Source organism: Mucor velutinosus (assembly GCF_035048745.1).
Source record: "Mucor velutinosus strain NIH1002 chromosome Unknown tig00001540, whole genome shotgun sequence".
In the NCBI taxonomy this organism is placed as follows: domain Eukaryota; kingdom Fungi; phylum Mucoromycota; class Mucoromycetes; order Mucorales; family Mucoraceae; genus Mucor; species Mucor velutinosus.
The window spans coordinates 1,423,637-1,436,780 of record NW_027041893.1 but is presented as its reverse complement, the minus strand read 5'-3'; the positions used below and the strand labels follow the sequence as shown (position 1 = coordinate 1,436,780).

The following is a 13,144-nucleotide window of genomic DNA, read 5'->3' as shown; positions in this document are numbered from 1 at the left end:
TGCTAAGGCATATACTAATTCAAAATGTTTCTCTCGATTCAGCGCAACCCCTGAAAGCACTTTTGTGAAATCTTGCGATGTAAAATCTCAACATTTTGGCCTAAAACGTCGTTTCATATTTTCAAAAATCACTCAATAAGTTTGTTCAAAACGCATCTTAAAATTAGTACCATTAGATGCACCTTGAAAAGCACTCCTAAAAAGCTTAAGGAAGCATAGTCTGATTAGTAGATTTCACATAGTCGAATTTGGCAAAACAGTTTAACCAAGTCGAAAAAGAACCGAAAATTCCTATTTTGAGAGCGAATAAATGAACGAGATTTAAACTATTTGTGGCTGGCAAGCCTTATTATTATGGAAATAGACGCTGCTGGAAGCTTATAATAATAATGTGTTCCGAATTGAAAGGTACCAATGGATATTCTTTGTGTTTGCTTCAGTCAACTTGGTTCACCACCAAGATATTGCATGCATAATTCCTTACTAATAAAGCTTTGAAAGTACTCAGCGATTGAATTCATGATCAGATGTTCATACATAAACAAAAGACGGTGTTTTATACGTAGAGAAGCATTATTAAGGGAAGAAGACGAAAATCAGAATACAAAATATTTAGGGCGAAAGTAGAGGATGGATTAGGAGGGGGAGGATGTAAGTGTTGAATTTTTGTAGAGGGACGCAACGATGATGTTACCCAACAAAAGACAATTGTAAAAGGTAAGTTAGGGACTGTATTAAGGGGAAGGAAGGTGCTTGTTCTTTTTGTTGTTTTTTCTTTGGTTCCAGTATGATCAAGTAAATTAGTGATAGTAGATGAATGAATGTAGATTGAATTAGTGACAAGTGAATGTAAATTAGAGTGAATGTGTTGACAGTTTTTTTTTTTTTTTTTTTTTTTTTTTTGCTGTGTATGTGGATGATTAGTTTTCAACAGGAATAGGCTGTAGTCTTTTGGATGCTCTACGTTCGATTTCAACCTTCTTCATATATTTCTATATTCATTTTGAAATTTAGTCATTGACATTAGCAAGGAATTCATTGATATCTGACTTACCCTGAATTCAAATGTTGGATCTGGCTGAACAAATGGATGAGTCAATAACTGCTCCGCTGTGGGTCGATCTTCAGGATTACTACAGAAATGATCCAGATGTTAATGTCACTCCCCCCTCTCTGTAGCGAAAGAGTAAAAAGGATGTCCAACTTACATTGTAAAGCACTTGCTCAGAAAATCTCGTGCATCTTCAGGAACATCTTCAGGTATAGGTGGAGCTTGATACTTTCCTAGACTGTACAAAGCAGCCAACATATTGAGATCAAGCCAAGGGTGACTTCCTGTCAACATTTCAATCACTGTACAGCCCAAACTCCAGATGTCCACCTTGGCGTTGTAGTTGGTTCCTTTCACAACCTCAGGAGCCATCCAAAATACAGTGCCTCTCATAACAGAATTGTTGGAATGGGGGTCGTAAGCCTTGTCTTGTCCACTCAATTTGGAGAGGCCAAAATCAGTGATTTTACAAATTCCATTCTGATCCAACAAGATATTACCCGCCTTGATATCCTAATTGCAAAACGTGCGTGTGTTAATTGTACTGCCTCAACAAGGAGAGCGCTGTGCTAAACTTACTCTGTGCAAGACGTTTCGGTTATGGAGATAGGCAAGACCCATGAGAATTTGTTGCGTGAAAAAGCGCACAAGGGGTACCTCGAATTTACCAGTTTTGCTGAGACAAGATGCGATACTACCGCCGGGAACGTACTCCAAAAAGATATTGATATGTCCTTCGTCTTCGTCCACATCATAACCAAGGTATTGAACAATGTATTCATTGTCAAGATCCTCCAGCAGCGAAATTTCACGAAACAAGGCGTCTTTGGTTTCCCTCAACTGGGGATTTGCATAATCTGCTTTGGTGGTTGGTAGATCTACTTGCTTGACAGCAATCCATTCACCCGCCTCGACATTCAATGCGTGGTATACTCGACCAAACGAACCTTTTCCGATAAGCTCACCACGGATCCATTGTAGTTTTTTAGATTCTGTGTGCAAGCGTTGTTAGATAGAGGTTAGATAGTGCTCAGCTTCATCCACTTACTAGGTTTGCTATCGCTGGATTGAAGATTAGCCTTCATACCAGGCTTCACTTGCTCCACTGCACGATGCCACATCTTGGTGCTTCGTCGTCGGATCAGATTGTTGGCACGGATTACATTCACGGCGTTACGCCAATTCCTGTGAGCTTCATGAGCGACATTACGAATGGATTTCTTATGGCCACCTAAACGTCTACCAGGGGGCAAAGTAGCAACGATAGTAGCTCCAGTGGGTGCTTGGGTTGCTGTGACAATGGTAGCAGTAGTAGAGGGTTCCACAATGATTTCTTTATCTAAGTCATGGCCAGGCAGATACTTGTCAATGTCCTTGTACAAACGCTCGACAGAGGGACGTTCTGCCCAGTTTTCTTCATCTTCAGCTTGAACTGAAGGCGATGAAATGGGTGAATGTTCTCCAACAATGGTAGATGAAGACGATGTATCAATGGATAGCTGTTGTTGGCTGTGATGATGAGCAAGTGGAGGATCAGATAAGGATATGCTTTCAATGCCCTCCTCCAGAGCTGGTGCGCTGGCTGTGCTGGCTGCAGAATGAGGTTCGGAATCCTCGTCAACCTCGGTAGTAAATTGGACGCCTCGCTTGTTCATCGGTGGAGAATAAGTCTTGGCAGAAATGCTTGGATGTAGGTTCAAGTTTTCAGAACCAAATTGCTGAACAGGAGACTCTGGTGGATTGGTTTCCTCTTGCTGCTGAGATGAAGGAGGAGGAGGAGAAGCGGCCTTTTGCTGTTGAGGAGCAATGGCCCACAGAGATGGCGAAGGCGTAGGTGCCGAGACAGTGGATGGTGCAACAGCCCAGAGTGACACAGAGGATGTGAGTGTGTTGTTATTGACAGGTTTGTTTAATGCCGGAGCTGCAGCCGATTTCAGGTCGCAAGTAGAATCGCTCATTGTTCTTTGGTTCGAAGGAGGAATAGCCCACAGGGATTGCGACGTTGTGATGGTTTCCTCAGGGTGTTGTTTTGGTGGAACAGCCCAGAAAGAAGGTGTATGTTGCTGCTGTTGTTGTGGAGGTGGAGGAAGAGGCTGGTCTTGATGCACAGGCCACAAAGTATTTGGATTCACAGAATTGACAGCTGTAGTTGCATCACCCAACGAAGAGCCCAAACTCATATCCGAAGTACTCTGAACAGGCCACAAGTGTGATTTGTCATTCGTTGATGAGGTGCTACTTCTTTGAGATTGAGGAGTGATATAAGGAGTTCTACTGTTTGCATCCATGTTGGTGGTATTATTGATATTGGCAGCTGGGTAGGGCTGTGTTGACCAGATACCAGCATCAGCATCCATCGAATGTTTTCGACTGGCTGTTTTATCAAAGTATCCACTGTCATCTCTGCTGTCTTCCATGCCTTCCTGAGGTGAAGCGATTGTAAATTGACTGTTTCCGTTTATAGGAGAGACCATGCCGCTATTGTCATAACGAGCTCGATTGACATTTAAGTCGTAATCACTACTGTAATTATTGCTTGTTGGTGTAGTAGTGTATTGTTGGCCCACATAACGTCTGTATATTAGGTTGTTTGTCAGAATGTACTCCGTGTAATAATAGCTGTTTCTCAATGTTACCTCTGATAACCTCCTTGTACAGCAAAATCATAACAATTTGTTCCATCTTTAGAATACGACCTATAATGCTCTAATGCATGATCTGCAGGCTTGACCAGTATTCTGTTGGTAGAGCTATGGTCTGAGATCTGACATATATGAGATAATTCGCTGTCTGATAAGGCAGTTTCTATAGCAGAGAAAAAAAAAAGAGTTAGCTACTCTAATGTTGTCCCCTAAACAAAGCCCCAACTGCTCCTTATCCAAGAACTTACCAGAATGCTTTCCATTTTCATGGAAAAAGAGATATCTTTCACATTTGCCTTCCAATCCTAATTTTCTGAGAATAGAATTTTTGATCAGACGAGGATCATGCATTCCAGTAACATGTAAGCTGTGGAAGGTGTCTGAATCTTTGGTGACATGAATGCTCTGCTGAGGCTGCTGTTGAGGTGGTGGAGGAGGAGGAGTAATTTGAACAGGGTGATCCTACACAGTCAAACGTATAGATTAGGTTTTTTTTATCATGATAGTGGGTGCACATTTCGCTATTTACCATGTATGAGTTGCTGTTAGAGACGCCTGGCCTTCTTCTCACAAACTTCCATGTGCCATCGCTCTCTGCGACTCGTGGGCTGCTTGGACTGATTGGATAGCGACTTGTGCTAGCTGGAATAGACGGTCGATTGCTTGTGCGTACATTGGTTGTTGCAACAATTGGACGCTTTGGTATATTAAATGACTTCATCCAATCCAACACTTGCTCGTTATTCGATGATTTTCTCTCTGGGATCAACGGAATGACAGATTCAGATGTCGGTAGTCTATCTGCATTGGTTGGTATAGCATATCTCGAGCCATTGTTGAAGCGGTTATTCGTTGCTGAGCGAGGCAGATTATTGACATTGTTGATCTGATAGTGATCTTCGGTCTAGTGCAAACAAATAAAAGTGAAATCAGTATGGAATCGAGTCTAAAAAATGCTTATTCATTGATCTTACTGCTCGAAGTGCTTTTATGGCATGTGCAAGCTTACGTTTCTCTGTATAAGAGAGTACCAACTCGTTTTGAAAAGTCATCAAATAAGACATATCAATGTCCAGAAACACTCTTCCACAAATATGTTTAGCTGTAGAAAAGAAGGAAAAAAAAAGGTGGAAAGGGAAAAAGGGAAGCAAGAGGTTAATATACAATGAAAATAGGAGAGACTGTTCTCAAACATAGGAGCAAACAGAAACTTACCTTTGAATACGTCAATAGCAGGCTTGAAGTCATTCACATCAAGCCATCGTATGACTCTGTCCATTGTCCAATATTCAGCATAGTCTTGAGGTTGCTGTATCTTGTCTGGAAAGGGGGGAAGCTGTTTGTTTTCTGTCACTTCACCTTCAAATGCCATTTTGGCAGTTTCAGATATATTCACTAAAGTGTAAGAGAGAGAGAGAGAGAGAGAGAGAGAGAGAGAGGTGTGTGTGTGCTGTAGTTTGCGTGTAAAAAGATAACAAAGAGACACAGAAGAAAATATTACAAATTCATTTCTTTTTGTAGGATTGATTGGCCCCATCTTTACTGTACGTCATCCTGATAGGCTTCTAGTTTGGCTGTAAAAATCTTCATATACCCAGTTCTGTCACATTAGATTGTATCAGATATGCTCAAGCAGAGCTATTTTTGCAAAGAGAACATTCTAGCAGAGTCTATTAACCCGATACAGTTTATCAATACTTGCCAGCACTAGAGCAGCAGTCTTTAAAGATGGTGTTCTGGAGATTACTGCTGCTCCAATGTTGGCAAAAGCATTGCTATTGCTCATACACTCTACGTCTTGTACCAGGCACCAACATTGCTTGTAAAGCACTGGATAGTGTGTGTCTCATCGATTACAGTAATGTAATCTGGACATTGTAGAGGCTGGTAGTGCAAGTTACTACAAACTGCCTTTCCAATATTCTACATCCAACATTCAGCTCGACATTGGATACAAGCAGCAGACGCCATGATATGAAAGGCTGCCATGAAGCATTTCTAAGATGATGTCTACATTGACAGAATAGTAGATTCATGGATCACATGTAGAGATCAGGCACCACATGTACAAATCTATAAGCTTGCTTGCAATTCTCCCCTCAAGGCCACAGAATGGATGTGACTATACGAAACGCCTAATCAGGACGTCGCGACAGGAAAACAAGGTCCAAAAAAATTTGTTTTTGAGATTTCGGTCAACCGCGTTTGATAGACACATCTCCCCTTCCTTTTCTCTTTTTCCGTACATCATGGCTGACACATACACTGAGGTCCCCTTGGCTGATAACGTAGCTAAACAGCGCACTGAACAGTTTGAAGAATTCCTTAAATTTGATGTAAATGATCCCTGGATGCGATCTAGTAAAAGTGCGGTGCCTAATCTCTCTTGTAGAATCACGCCAACGAAAAAGGTGCCTATGTGGATCAATTGGAGACTCTGTTTCTTGCAAAGAGCCGTCGTTTGATTGTCAGTATCGATGCTCTTCGTCAATGGGATCGTGAATTAGCAATGGAGTAAATATACGCAGAGACACACTGAAGCGACTCCATTAACATGTCTGTAGATTAATGAACAACCCTGCCGAATGTTTGCCTGCTTTTGATGCTGCTTTGATGAACATGGTCAAGGCTGTCAAGCCCGAGTTGACGGAACAGCCTTTCTATGTTGGATTCAAGGGAAGTTTTGGTGACAATTATGTGAACCCTCGTACGCTGCGTGCCATGTACTTGGGCAAGTTTGTCTGTATCGAGGGCATCGTCACTCGCTGCTCTCTCGTGCGTCCCAAAGTGCTCAAATCCGTTCACTACGCCGAGAAGACCAACAGTCATTACATGCGTGAGTATCGTGATGCCACTACACCTGGCAATCCAGTCCCTACGGGCGCTGTGTATCCCACTGCAGACGACAACGGCAACCCTCTTATCACTGAATTCGGCTACAGCACTTACCGCGATCACCAGTCTCTCAGTATTCAAGAAATGCCAGAACGTGCACCTGCTGGTCAACTGCCTCGATCTGTGGATGTCATTCTAGACGACGACCTTGTGGACAGAGCCAAGCCTGGAGACCGTGTGTCCATTGTGGGTATCTATCGCTCACTAGGTAACAGAAATGCTAGCCAAAGCAGCTCCACCTTCAAGACTGTCATCCTATGTAACGAAATTAGTCTTTTGAGCACCAAAGCAGGTGGCGGCATTGCGGCACCTGTCATTACCGACAGAGATATCACTCATATTACAGAACTGGCTCGCAAGAGAAACTCATTCAACATTTTGGCGCAATCATTGGCACCTTCTATTTGGGGCCACGAGTATATCAAGAAGGCAGTGTTGATGATGCTGTTGGGTGGTGTTGAGAAGAATTTGGAAAACGGAACTCATATCAGAGGTGATATCAATATGTTGATGGTGGGTGATCCATCTACTGCCAAGTCTCAGATTTTGAGATACGTCTTGAATATTGCACCCCTCGCCATTGCTACTACTGGTCGTGGTTCCTCTGGTGTTGGTTTGACAGCTGCCGTTACCACAGACAAGGACACTGGCGAAAGACGTTTGGAAGCAGGCGCCATGGTGTTGGCTGATCGTGGTGTTGTGTGTATTGATGAGTTTGACAAAATGAGTGATGTGGATCGTGTGGCTATCCACGAAGTCATGGAACAGCAAACTGTCACTATTGCAAAGGCTGGTATCCACACCTCTCTGAACGCTCGATGCAGTGTTGTCGCAGCTGCCAATCCCATCTACGGCATGTACGACTTGACAAAGGATCCAGCAAAGAACATTGCACTTCCTGATTCGCTGCTTTCTCGTTTTGATTTGCTGTTTATTGTCACAGACTCGCTGGATGAAATCAGAGACAGACAGATCTCAGAGCATGTGCTGAGAATGCATCGTTATGTTCAACCTGGAGCTGAAGAAGGTGCCCCCATTATGGAGGCCATTGACGATATTATGGGCGAAGAACCAGAGGATGAAGCAATGGAGGATGAAGAGATTTACGAAAAATTCAACCAGCACTTGCATGCTGGTGTGTCAAGCACAACAAAGATTCTCAAATCAAGCTTCCTCAAGAAATACATTTATTACGTCAAAAACATTGTTCAGCCCACCTTAACAAAGCGCGCTACCGATAGAATCATCAACGAATACACATCTCTTAGAAATCACAAAGAAGACGATCCCATGCGAAAGAAGACAGCACCCATCACTGCCCGTACATTGGAAACCTTGATTCGTCTCTCTGCAGCACACGCTAAAGCTAGATTAAGCAAGACAGTGGAAGACAAGGATGCTAAAGCAGCCGCAGAAGTACTGAGATTCGCCATGTTCCAAGAGGTGATTCGTGTCCGAAATGTTAAGCGTAGAAGAATGGCCAAATCAGATGACGAGGAGGGCTTTGGCTCGTCAGAATCTGATAACGAAGAAGAGGCAGCCGACGGTGCTAATGACGATGACGACCAAGATGAAATGATGGAGGACGTAGAGAGGTAAAATTTCATGCATATTTATTTTGAGGAGGCAAATGACTTATAAATAGCAGTAATAATAATAGCAACAACAACACTGGAGACGCCATGGAAGAAGACTCTGATCAACCACTTTCTCAAAGCAGATTCAACCTATTCAAGGAAAAGCTAATTACTGTGCTTAATAATGCTGATGATGCAGGTGCAACAGGCGTTTCATTCAGTGATGTGTTTATGCAAATCAACCAAGAAATGGGCTCAGACGACTTCTCAGCTATCGAGACAGAGGAAGCACTGCAGCAAATGTCCACACTGAATCAAATCTTTTACAGCGACGGTATGGTTTACCGTATCTAAATCATCTACTATTACTACTACTACATTCCTTTCTATCTCTTCTCCTTTATTTTATACTATTGAAACACCAATAAATTGCATAAATATTAATTTTAAAAAACAACAGCAAATGGACCGTATTCATATAATTTACAACACTGCAAAAAAGTTACACCAGCACAAGAAATTTTCATATTAATATTTTCAGTAGGAGCAGCATGCTCTCTCTTCCTCTTTCTCTCTTTCGCAACATTATTGAATGGCGGCAATCACACACAAAAAGGCACACAAAGCCAAGCCAGTAACCGCAATGCCCCAGAAAGAGCAAGTAAGGTGTATATCCGTTACGACAGTGGCAGGCACTAAACTCTACGGCAGATTGTGTTTACAGGGCAAGACAAAATCATACATGATTTGATAGTAGCCCCTTCAAAAGAAATTGATGCAATTGCATCAAATCTAATCCTTAGAGACACAAGCTACATTATTGAGTACTTGAAGCAGAGGTAATACTCAAGATGGAGTCATGATAAAAGCAACCTTAACCTACCTTTTGAACATAGAATCAATTTGGAGCAGAGGTACCTGGATGATTTATCGACAATGACCAAGAATATACAAAAGTGCTGTGTTCCTAGCGAAAAAAACCTGATTCAAATGAATTTCATGAACTATGTCGGTTTAGCAGAGCAGCAAAAGCCTCTCAAGGAAATGTACATTGAGCAACTCAAACAGCAATGTGAGAATTTGGTGCAATTTCGAGTGAGTGCTGGAAAGGAGCTGTGTGATATTTCCATTACTGACGCACACAAACAGAATGACCAGCAAAAATCATTTGACAAAAACAAAGCCTGGATGAATCATGTTAACGGCGACTATCTAATAGCAAGGTTGAAAAAGCTACCAACTGTAAGTCAAGCTTACAAGAAACACAGCATTCATTTTATACTAACATCCAAGGTGATACATTAATTATAGGCACACGAAATTTACATTCAGAAATGGGACGAAATTGAACGATCTGCCGGTGGTACAGCTGTAGCCTCTCCTATGTTGATGACACCAATGACACCTACGTTATCTGTGGGATCTACACTGACATCTCAGCACAGCGACGACTTACTGGAATCAAGAGCGATGAGCATGGACGATGACCGCACACGAAAGTTTGCTGATGTGGTGAATGCAACGCAGAGTAGCCGTATTGAGAGATTCATGAAACGGCATTTGAATAAGCCTGAAGATGCTACCAGTAGAAATATCAAAATGGCAAAACTAAAAGTGGAAGTAGGCGAGGCTGGTAAGACAAATCGCTTTAATATATGTATGAGAAAAATATAACCTTAAAAGCGCTGACCTAATAGATACTAACTATCGTAATGTTGTACGTGAATTAAGTACAATGGCTATCAAGATCGACGCTACCAATCTCCATATTCTACATAATGTGCAAGCTTCGTTGAAAGAGAAATCCGACAAAGTGAAGAACATGCTCCAAGCGGCATTGAAAGCTGATCTGCGTCAACTGGAACAAGGACAGCATCCAGTCAACAATTTACTGGCAAGTGTAGATAAGATCAATAACGAACATGAAGCAAAAAAGTTCAATGCTTCGTCGACAGCTGTGGTGAAAAAATATCCAAAGCCTGAGCCGATTTATTACGAGAACCATCATGTTGGTGTTTGCAAGGGTAAGCCTCAGCCTTTCCTATCTTTTGAAAGATGAGTCCGCTTCTAACCTTGTGTAGATTTGATATTTGGAACTTCTCTGACCGAATACGCCCAGCAAAGAAACAGGTCGCCACCGTTGCTCATCACAAAATGTATCAATGCCATTGAAAGACTAGGTGGTTTAGAAAAAGAAGGCATCTATCGTGTGAGTGGAAAGCAAAGCAACATGGAAAAGATTAAGCATGCTTTTGAATTGGACGAAGAGGCTGTAATCATCGGACAGAATGATGTTCCTGAGGATGTTGTCAGCATTGCCTCAGTAATCAAAATTTTCCTGCGAGAGCTCAAATCACCGCTGTTCCCTTTCAAGTTGACAGATCGATTAGTTTACTCTCGTAAGTGCACAAAAGACTAGCAAAAGAAACCATGCTAACCATCAAGATAGAAATCCCTGACCAAGAGCTACGTTTAATGAATCTGCTGACAAGATTACTGAAATTGCCACCAGCAAATTACGATACGTTGAAGGCTCTGATACACCACTTATCAAAGTAATGTACCAACCCATCTCAAAAAAAAAAGTGAGCTAATTTGATATAGACTTCATGCTCATGTGGAAAAGAACAAAATGACAACCAACAATTTGACACTTATATTCACGCCAGCCATCTTTCAAGACTTGAACCATGCTCAAAATTCACCAGGCGAATGGGCCAAGGACTGTGTGTTGGAGGATTTGATCATGAACAGCCAAGATATCTTTGCCAACAAAGATCTTCATAACAATTCCGCTATCACAGGTGATATTGAATACGGCTTCCATCAATCAAGTGATGAACACCATCATGAACCAAATCGATATGCAATGACCATTCAATCACCGGATAGCCCAACTGGTGCTCATCATGAAGAGACTGAAAGTGAATATTCGTTTGTCATTCAAGATGAGGACGATGATGGCACGGAAGACGATTTTATGATAAAATCCGTTACTACCAGTAGCAACGACAGCAGTGTTTTACTGCATCATTATAATGAACCAGAGGAAGCCATAGCTATACCCAAGCCTACGACATCGTCACCACCACCATTGGAGGAAGAGCGCCAAGAAGAAACACCTTCTCGGTCTACGAGCGTCGAAAGAAAAAAGTACCAGGCCCATTTTCAAGGAAAGGGGTTGAAGGTGAACACAGGTAGCATGTCATCTACGGGTTCATCTCAATCGCAGAATAATCACTCAGATCACCATATCCCTACCATCAAAAGTGCGACAGTTCCCTCGTACGATTGGCTTGCATTGGACCCTGATAATGCACCTCCAGTGCCCAAACTGCGTCGATCAGCAACAACTGGTAAAAAAGTCTTGTCAAGGCGTAAACTTTCATCAAACCAATTACGTGCAGATGCTGCTGCTGCTGCTACCGCTATTCCTGTGCCAGACATCCCCCGTGTACCTATATTAAATTATCGCAGTAATACCAATGGAGGTGGTAACATCAATATTACTTCCTCCACCTCAACCATACCTTAGTCATACGATAATAACCAAATACAACAAAAATATTATTTCACAAATCTATTGACATTTATCCTCTATCTTTTAGCTTCTACCCTACTACTATCCCTTAGTATAATATATATTCATCCATCATTTACCACATTCAACTATTGAATACTACTACAACGCGCATGTTCAATTGGCTTCAATTTTGTTGATTATTGCATTGTTTTGTTAACATTGGTATCAAGATACTGTGAAAGAGCCATTTTCACTATAGAAATGAAGTATAATCTTAAATTACAATCTATTCCTAGTTCTCGCTTACAGAGCTGTAATCAATGGCACGATAACATTCATGTAATTGGACTAAATCTGTCTTGCATAAACATTAATGTGCACTTGAGACCAACAACAAGAGACTACGCATTCTATCATAGCGTCAATTCTAGCAAGTACACCTTTGGGTAAGAGGCTTTCTATCAGTTTTATCTGTGAAGTATCATCTAAGGGGAAGGAGATCGATGCCTGTTAAATCTGCAGCGGCTTTTATGAGAGAAATCGCTTGAATTTATTTTAAACAATCACCCTCTTCAGAAGCAGATTGTCGACAGGAAGTTCCCATCTCTTATAGTTTTGATAAAATTAAAAGATTTGTAAACATTAATAATGTATGTCTCATTCACAGCTAGGAATCCTAAGCATCAACAGGTGTGTGGTTAATCGCATCGAGTTTGTTTTCTATGAATTACAAAAATACAAGACGCAAACAATTCAAATAATTGATTTTCAAAGGCCCGTAACGCTGGATTTCACCAAGTGAACCTGAGCCTAAAGCCGAACATCTTCCGTTTCCCTACCAATTCTCTATACAACGTTATAGTTTTTACAGATTAATTCCAAGAACTTCAAAAAGTCGCCTACTTGTTGTAGCAGCTAATAATAGAATATAAGGCCTTAAGCGAATTCATGAAGGGAACGTACATTTCGTATCCATAGTCCTTACAGCATAATAAATGCAACGTAAAGATATTGAATAGTCTTTGTTTTGTGCGAATCTGGTGAGTATTTGTCGAGATATGGCCAAAAAAGGGTATCATGCAAAATCATGGATTTTCCTTCAAAATATGCCTGTGATAGCAAGCAAAAAATCTGGTGACGATTTTTTGGTCAGGGCAATATTGTCAGTATTTCATGATAGAGTCATGTCAGAACTTCAGGCAATAGCTCATTCGATAGGAAATTTTTTGGTCTACAATGTTTAGTAATACTTAACAAAATGTTTTGATGACAGATACTGATTAATCTTTTAAAAACAGTGAAAAAGTCGCAAAAGTTATCTCATCAAAAATCAGTTGAGCAATGTACACCAAAGACTTGATATAATTACCACTGTATTTTCCTTTAAACTCTCTACAAGTTTCATATAAGTTTGAAGGGATGTTTACTATCAAGAAACGCGTACTTTTAAGGTCGA

The 13,144-nt window shown here is 41.3% G+C and overlaps 3 protein-coding genes across 3 annotated transcripts; 2 read left to right on the top strand and 1 right to left on the bottom strand.

The window, feature by feature from the left end:
• Window positions 1–920: 920 nt before the first annotated feature.
• ATC70_004566 (uncharacterized protein) lies at window positions 921–5,065 on the bottom strand (the record flags this gene model as incomplete). Its single annotated transcript, XM_064823868.1, has 10 exons — window positions 921–992; window positions 1,055–1,133; window positions 1,209–1,564; window positions 1,631–2,043; window positions 2,100–3,625; window positions 3,688–3,856; window positions 3,942–4,155; window positions 4,223–4,597; window positions 4,668–4,795; window positions 4,909–5,065. The coding sequence occupies 10 exons, from the start codon at window positions 5,063–5,065 to the stop codon at window positions 921–923; spliced, it is 3,489 nt and encodes a 1,162-aa protein (XP_064688693.1).
• An 877-nt stretch (window positions 5,066–5,942) lies between these two features.
• pzh1_2 (serine/threonine protein phosphatase Pzh1) lies at window positions 5,943–8,519 on the top strand (the record flags this gene model as incomplete). Its single annotated transcript, XM_064823867.1, has 4 exons — window positions 5,943–6,029; window positions 6,086–6,207; window positions 6,258–8,183; window positions 8,237–8,519. The coding sequence occupies 4 exons, from the start codon at window positions 5,943–5,945 to the stop codon at window positions 8,517–8,519; spliced, it is 2,418 nt and encodes an 805-aa protein (XP_064688692.1).
• A 238-nt stretch (window positions 8,520–8,757) lies between these two features.
• Window positions 8,758–11,700, top strand: ATC70_004564 (uncharacterized protein; the record flags this gene model as incomplete). The annotated part of the gene is made up of 9 exons (XM_064823866.1): window positions 8,758–8,826; window positions 8,877–9,004; window positions 9,062–9,260; window positions 9,315–9,407; window positions 9,477–9,798; window positions 9,863–10,189; window positions 10,247–10,564; window positions 10,615–10,720; window positions 10,770–11,700. 9 exons carry the CDS (start codon window positions 8,758–8,760, stop codon window positions 11,698–11,700), a joined length of 2,493 nt encoding a protein of 830 aa, XP_064688691.1.
• Window positions 11,701–13,144: the final 1,444 nt, after the last annotated feature.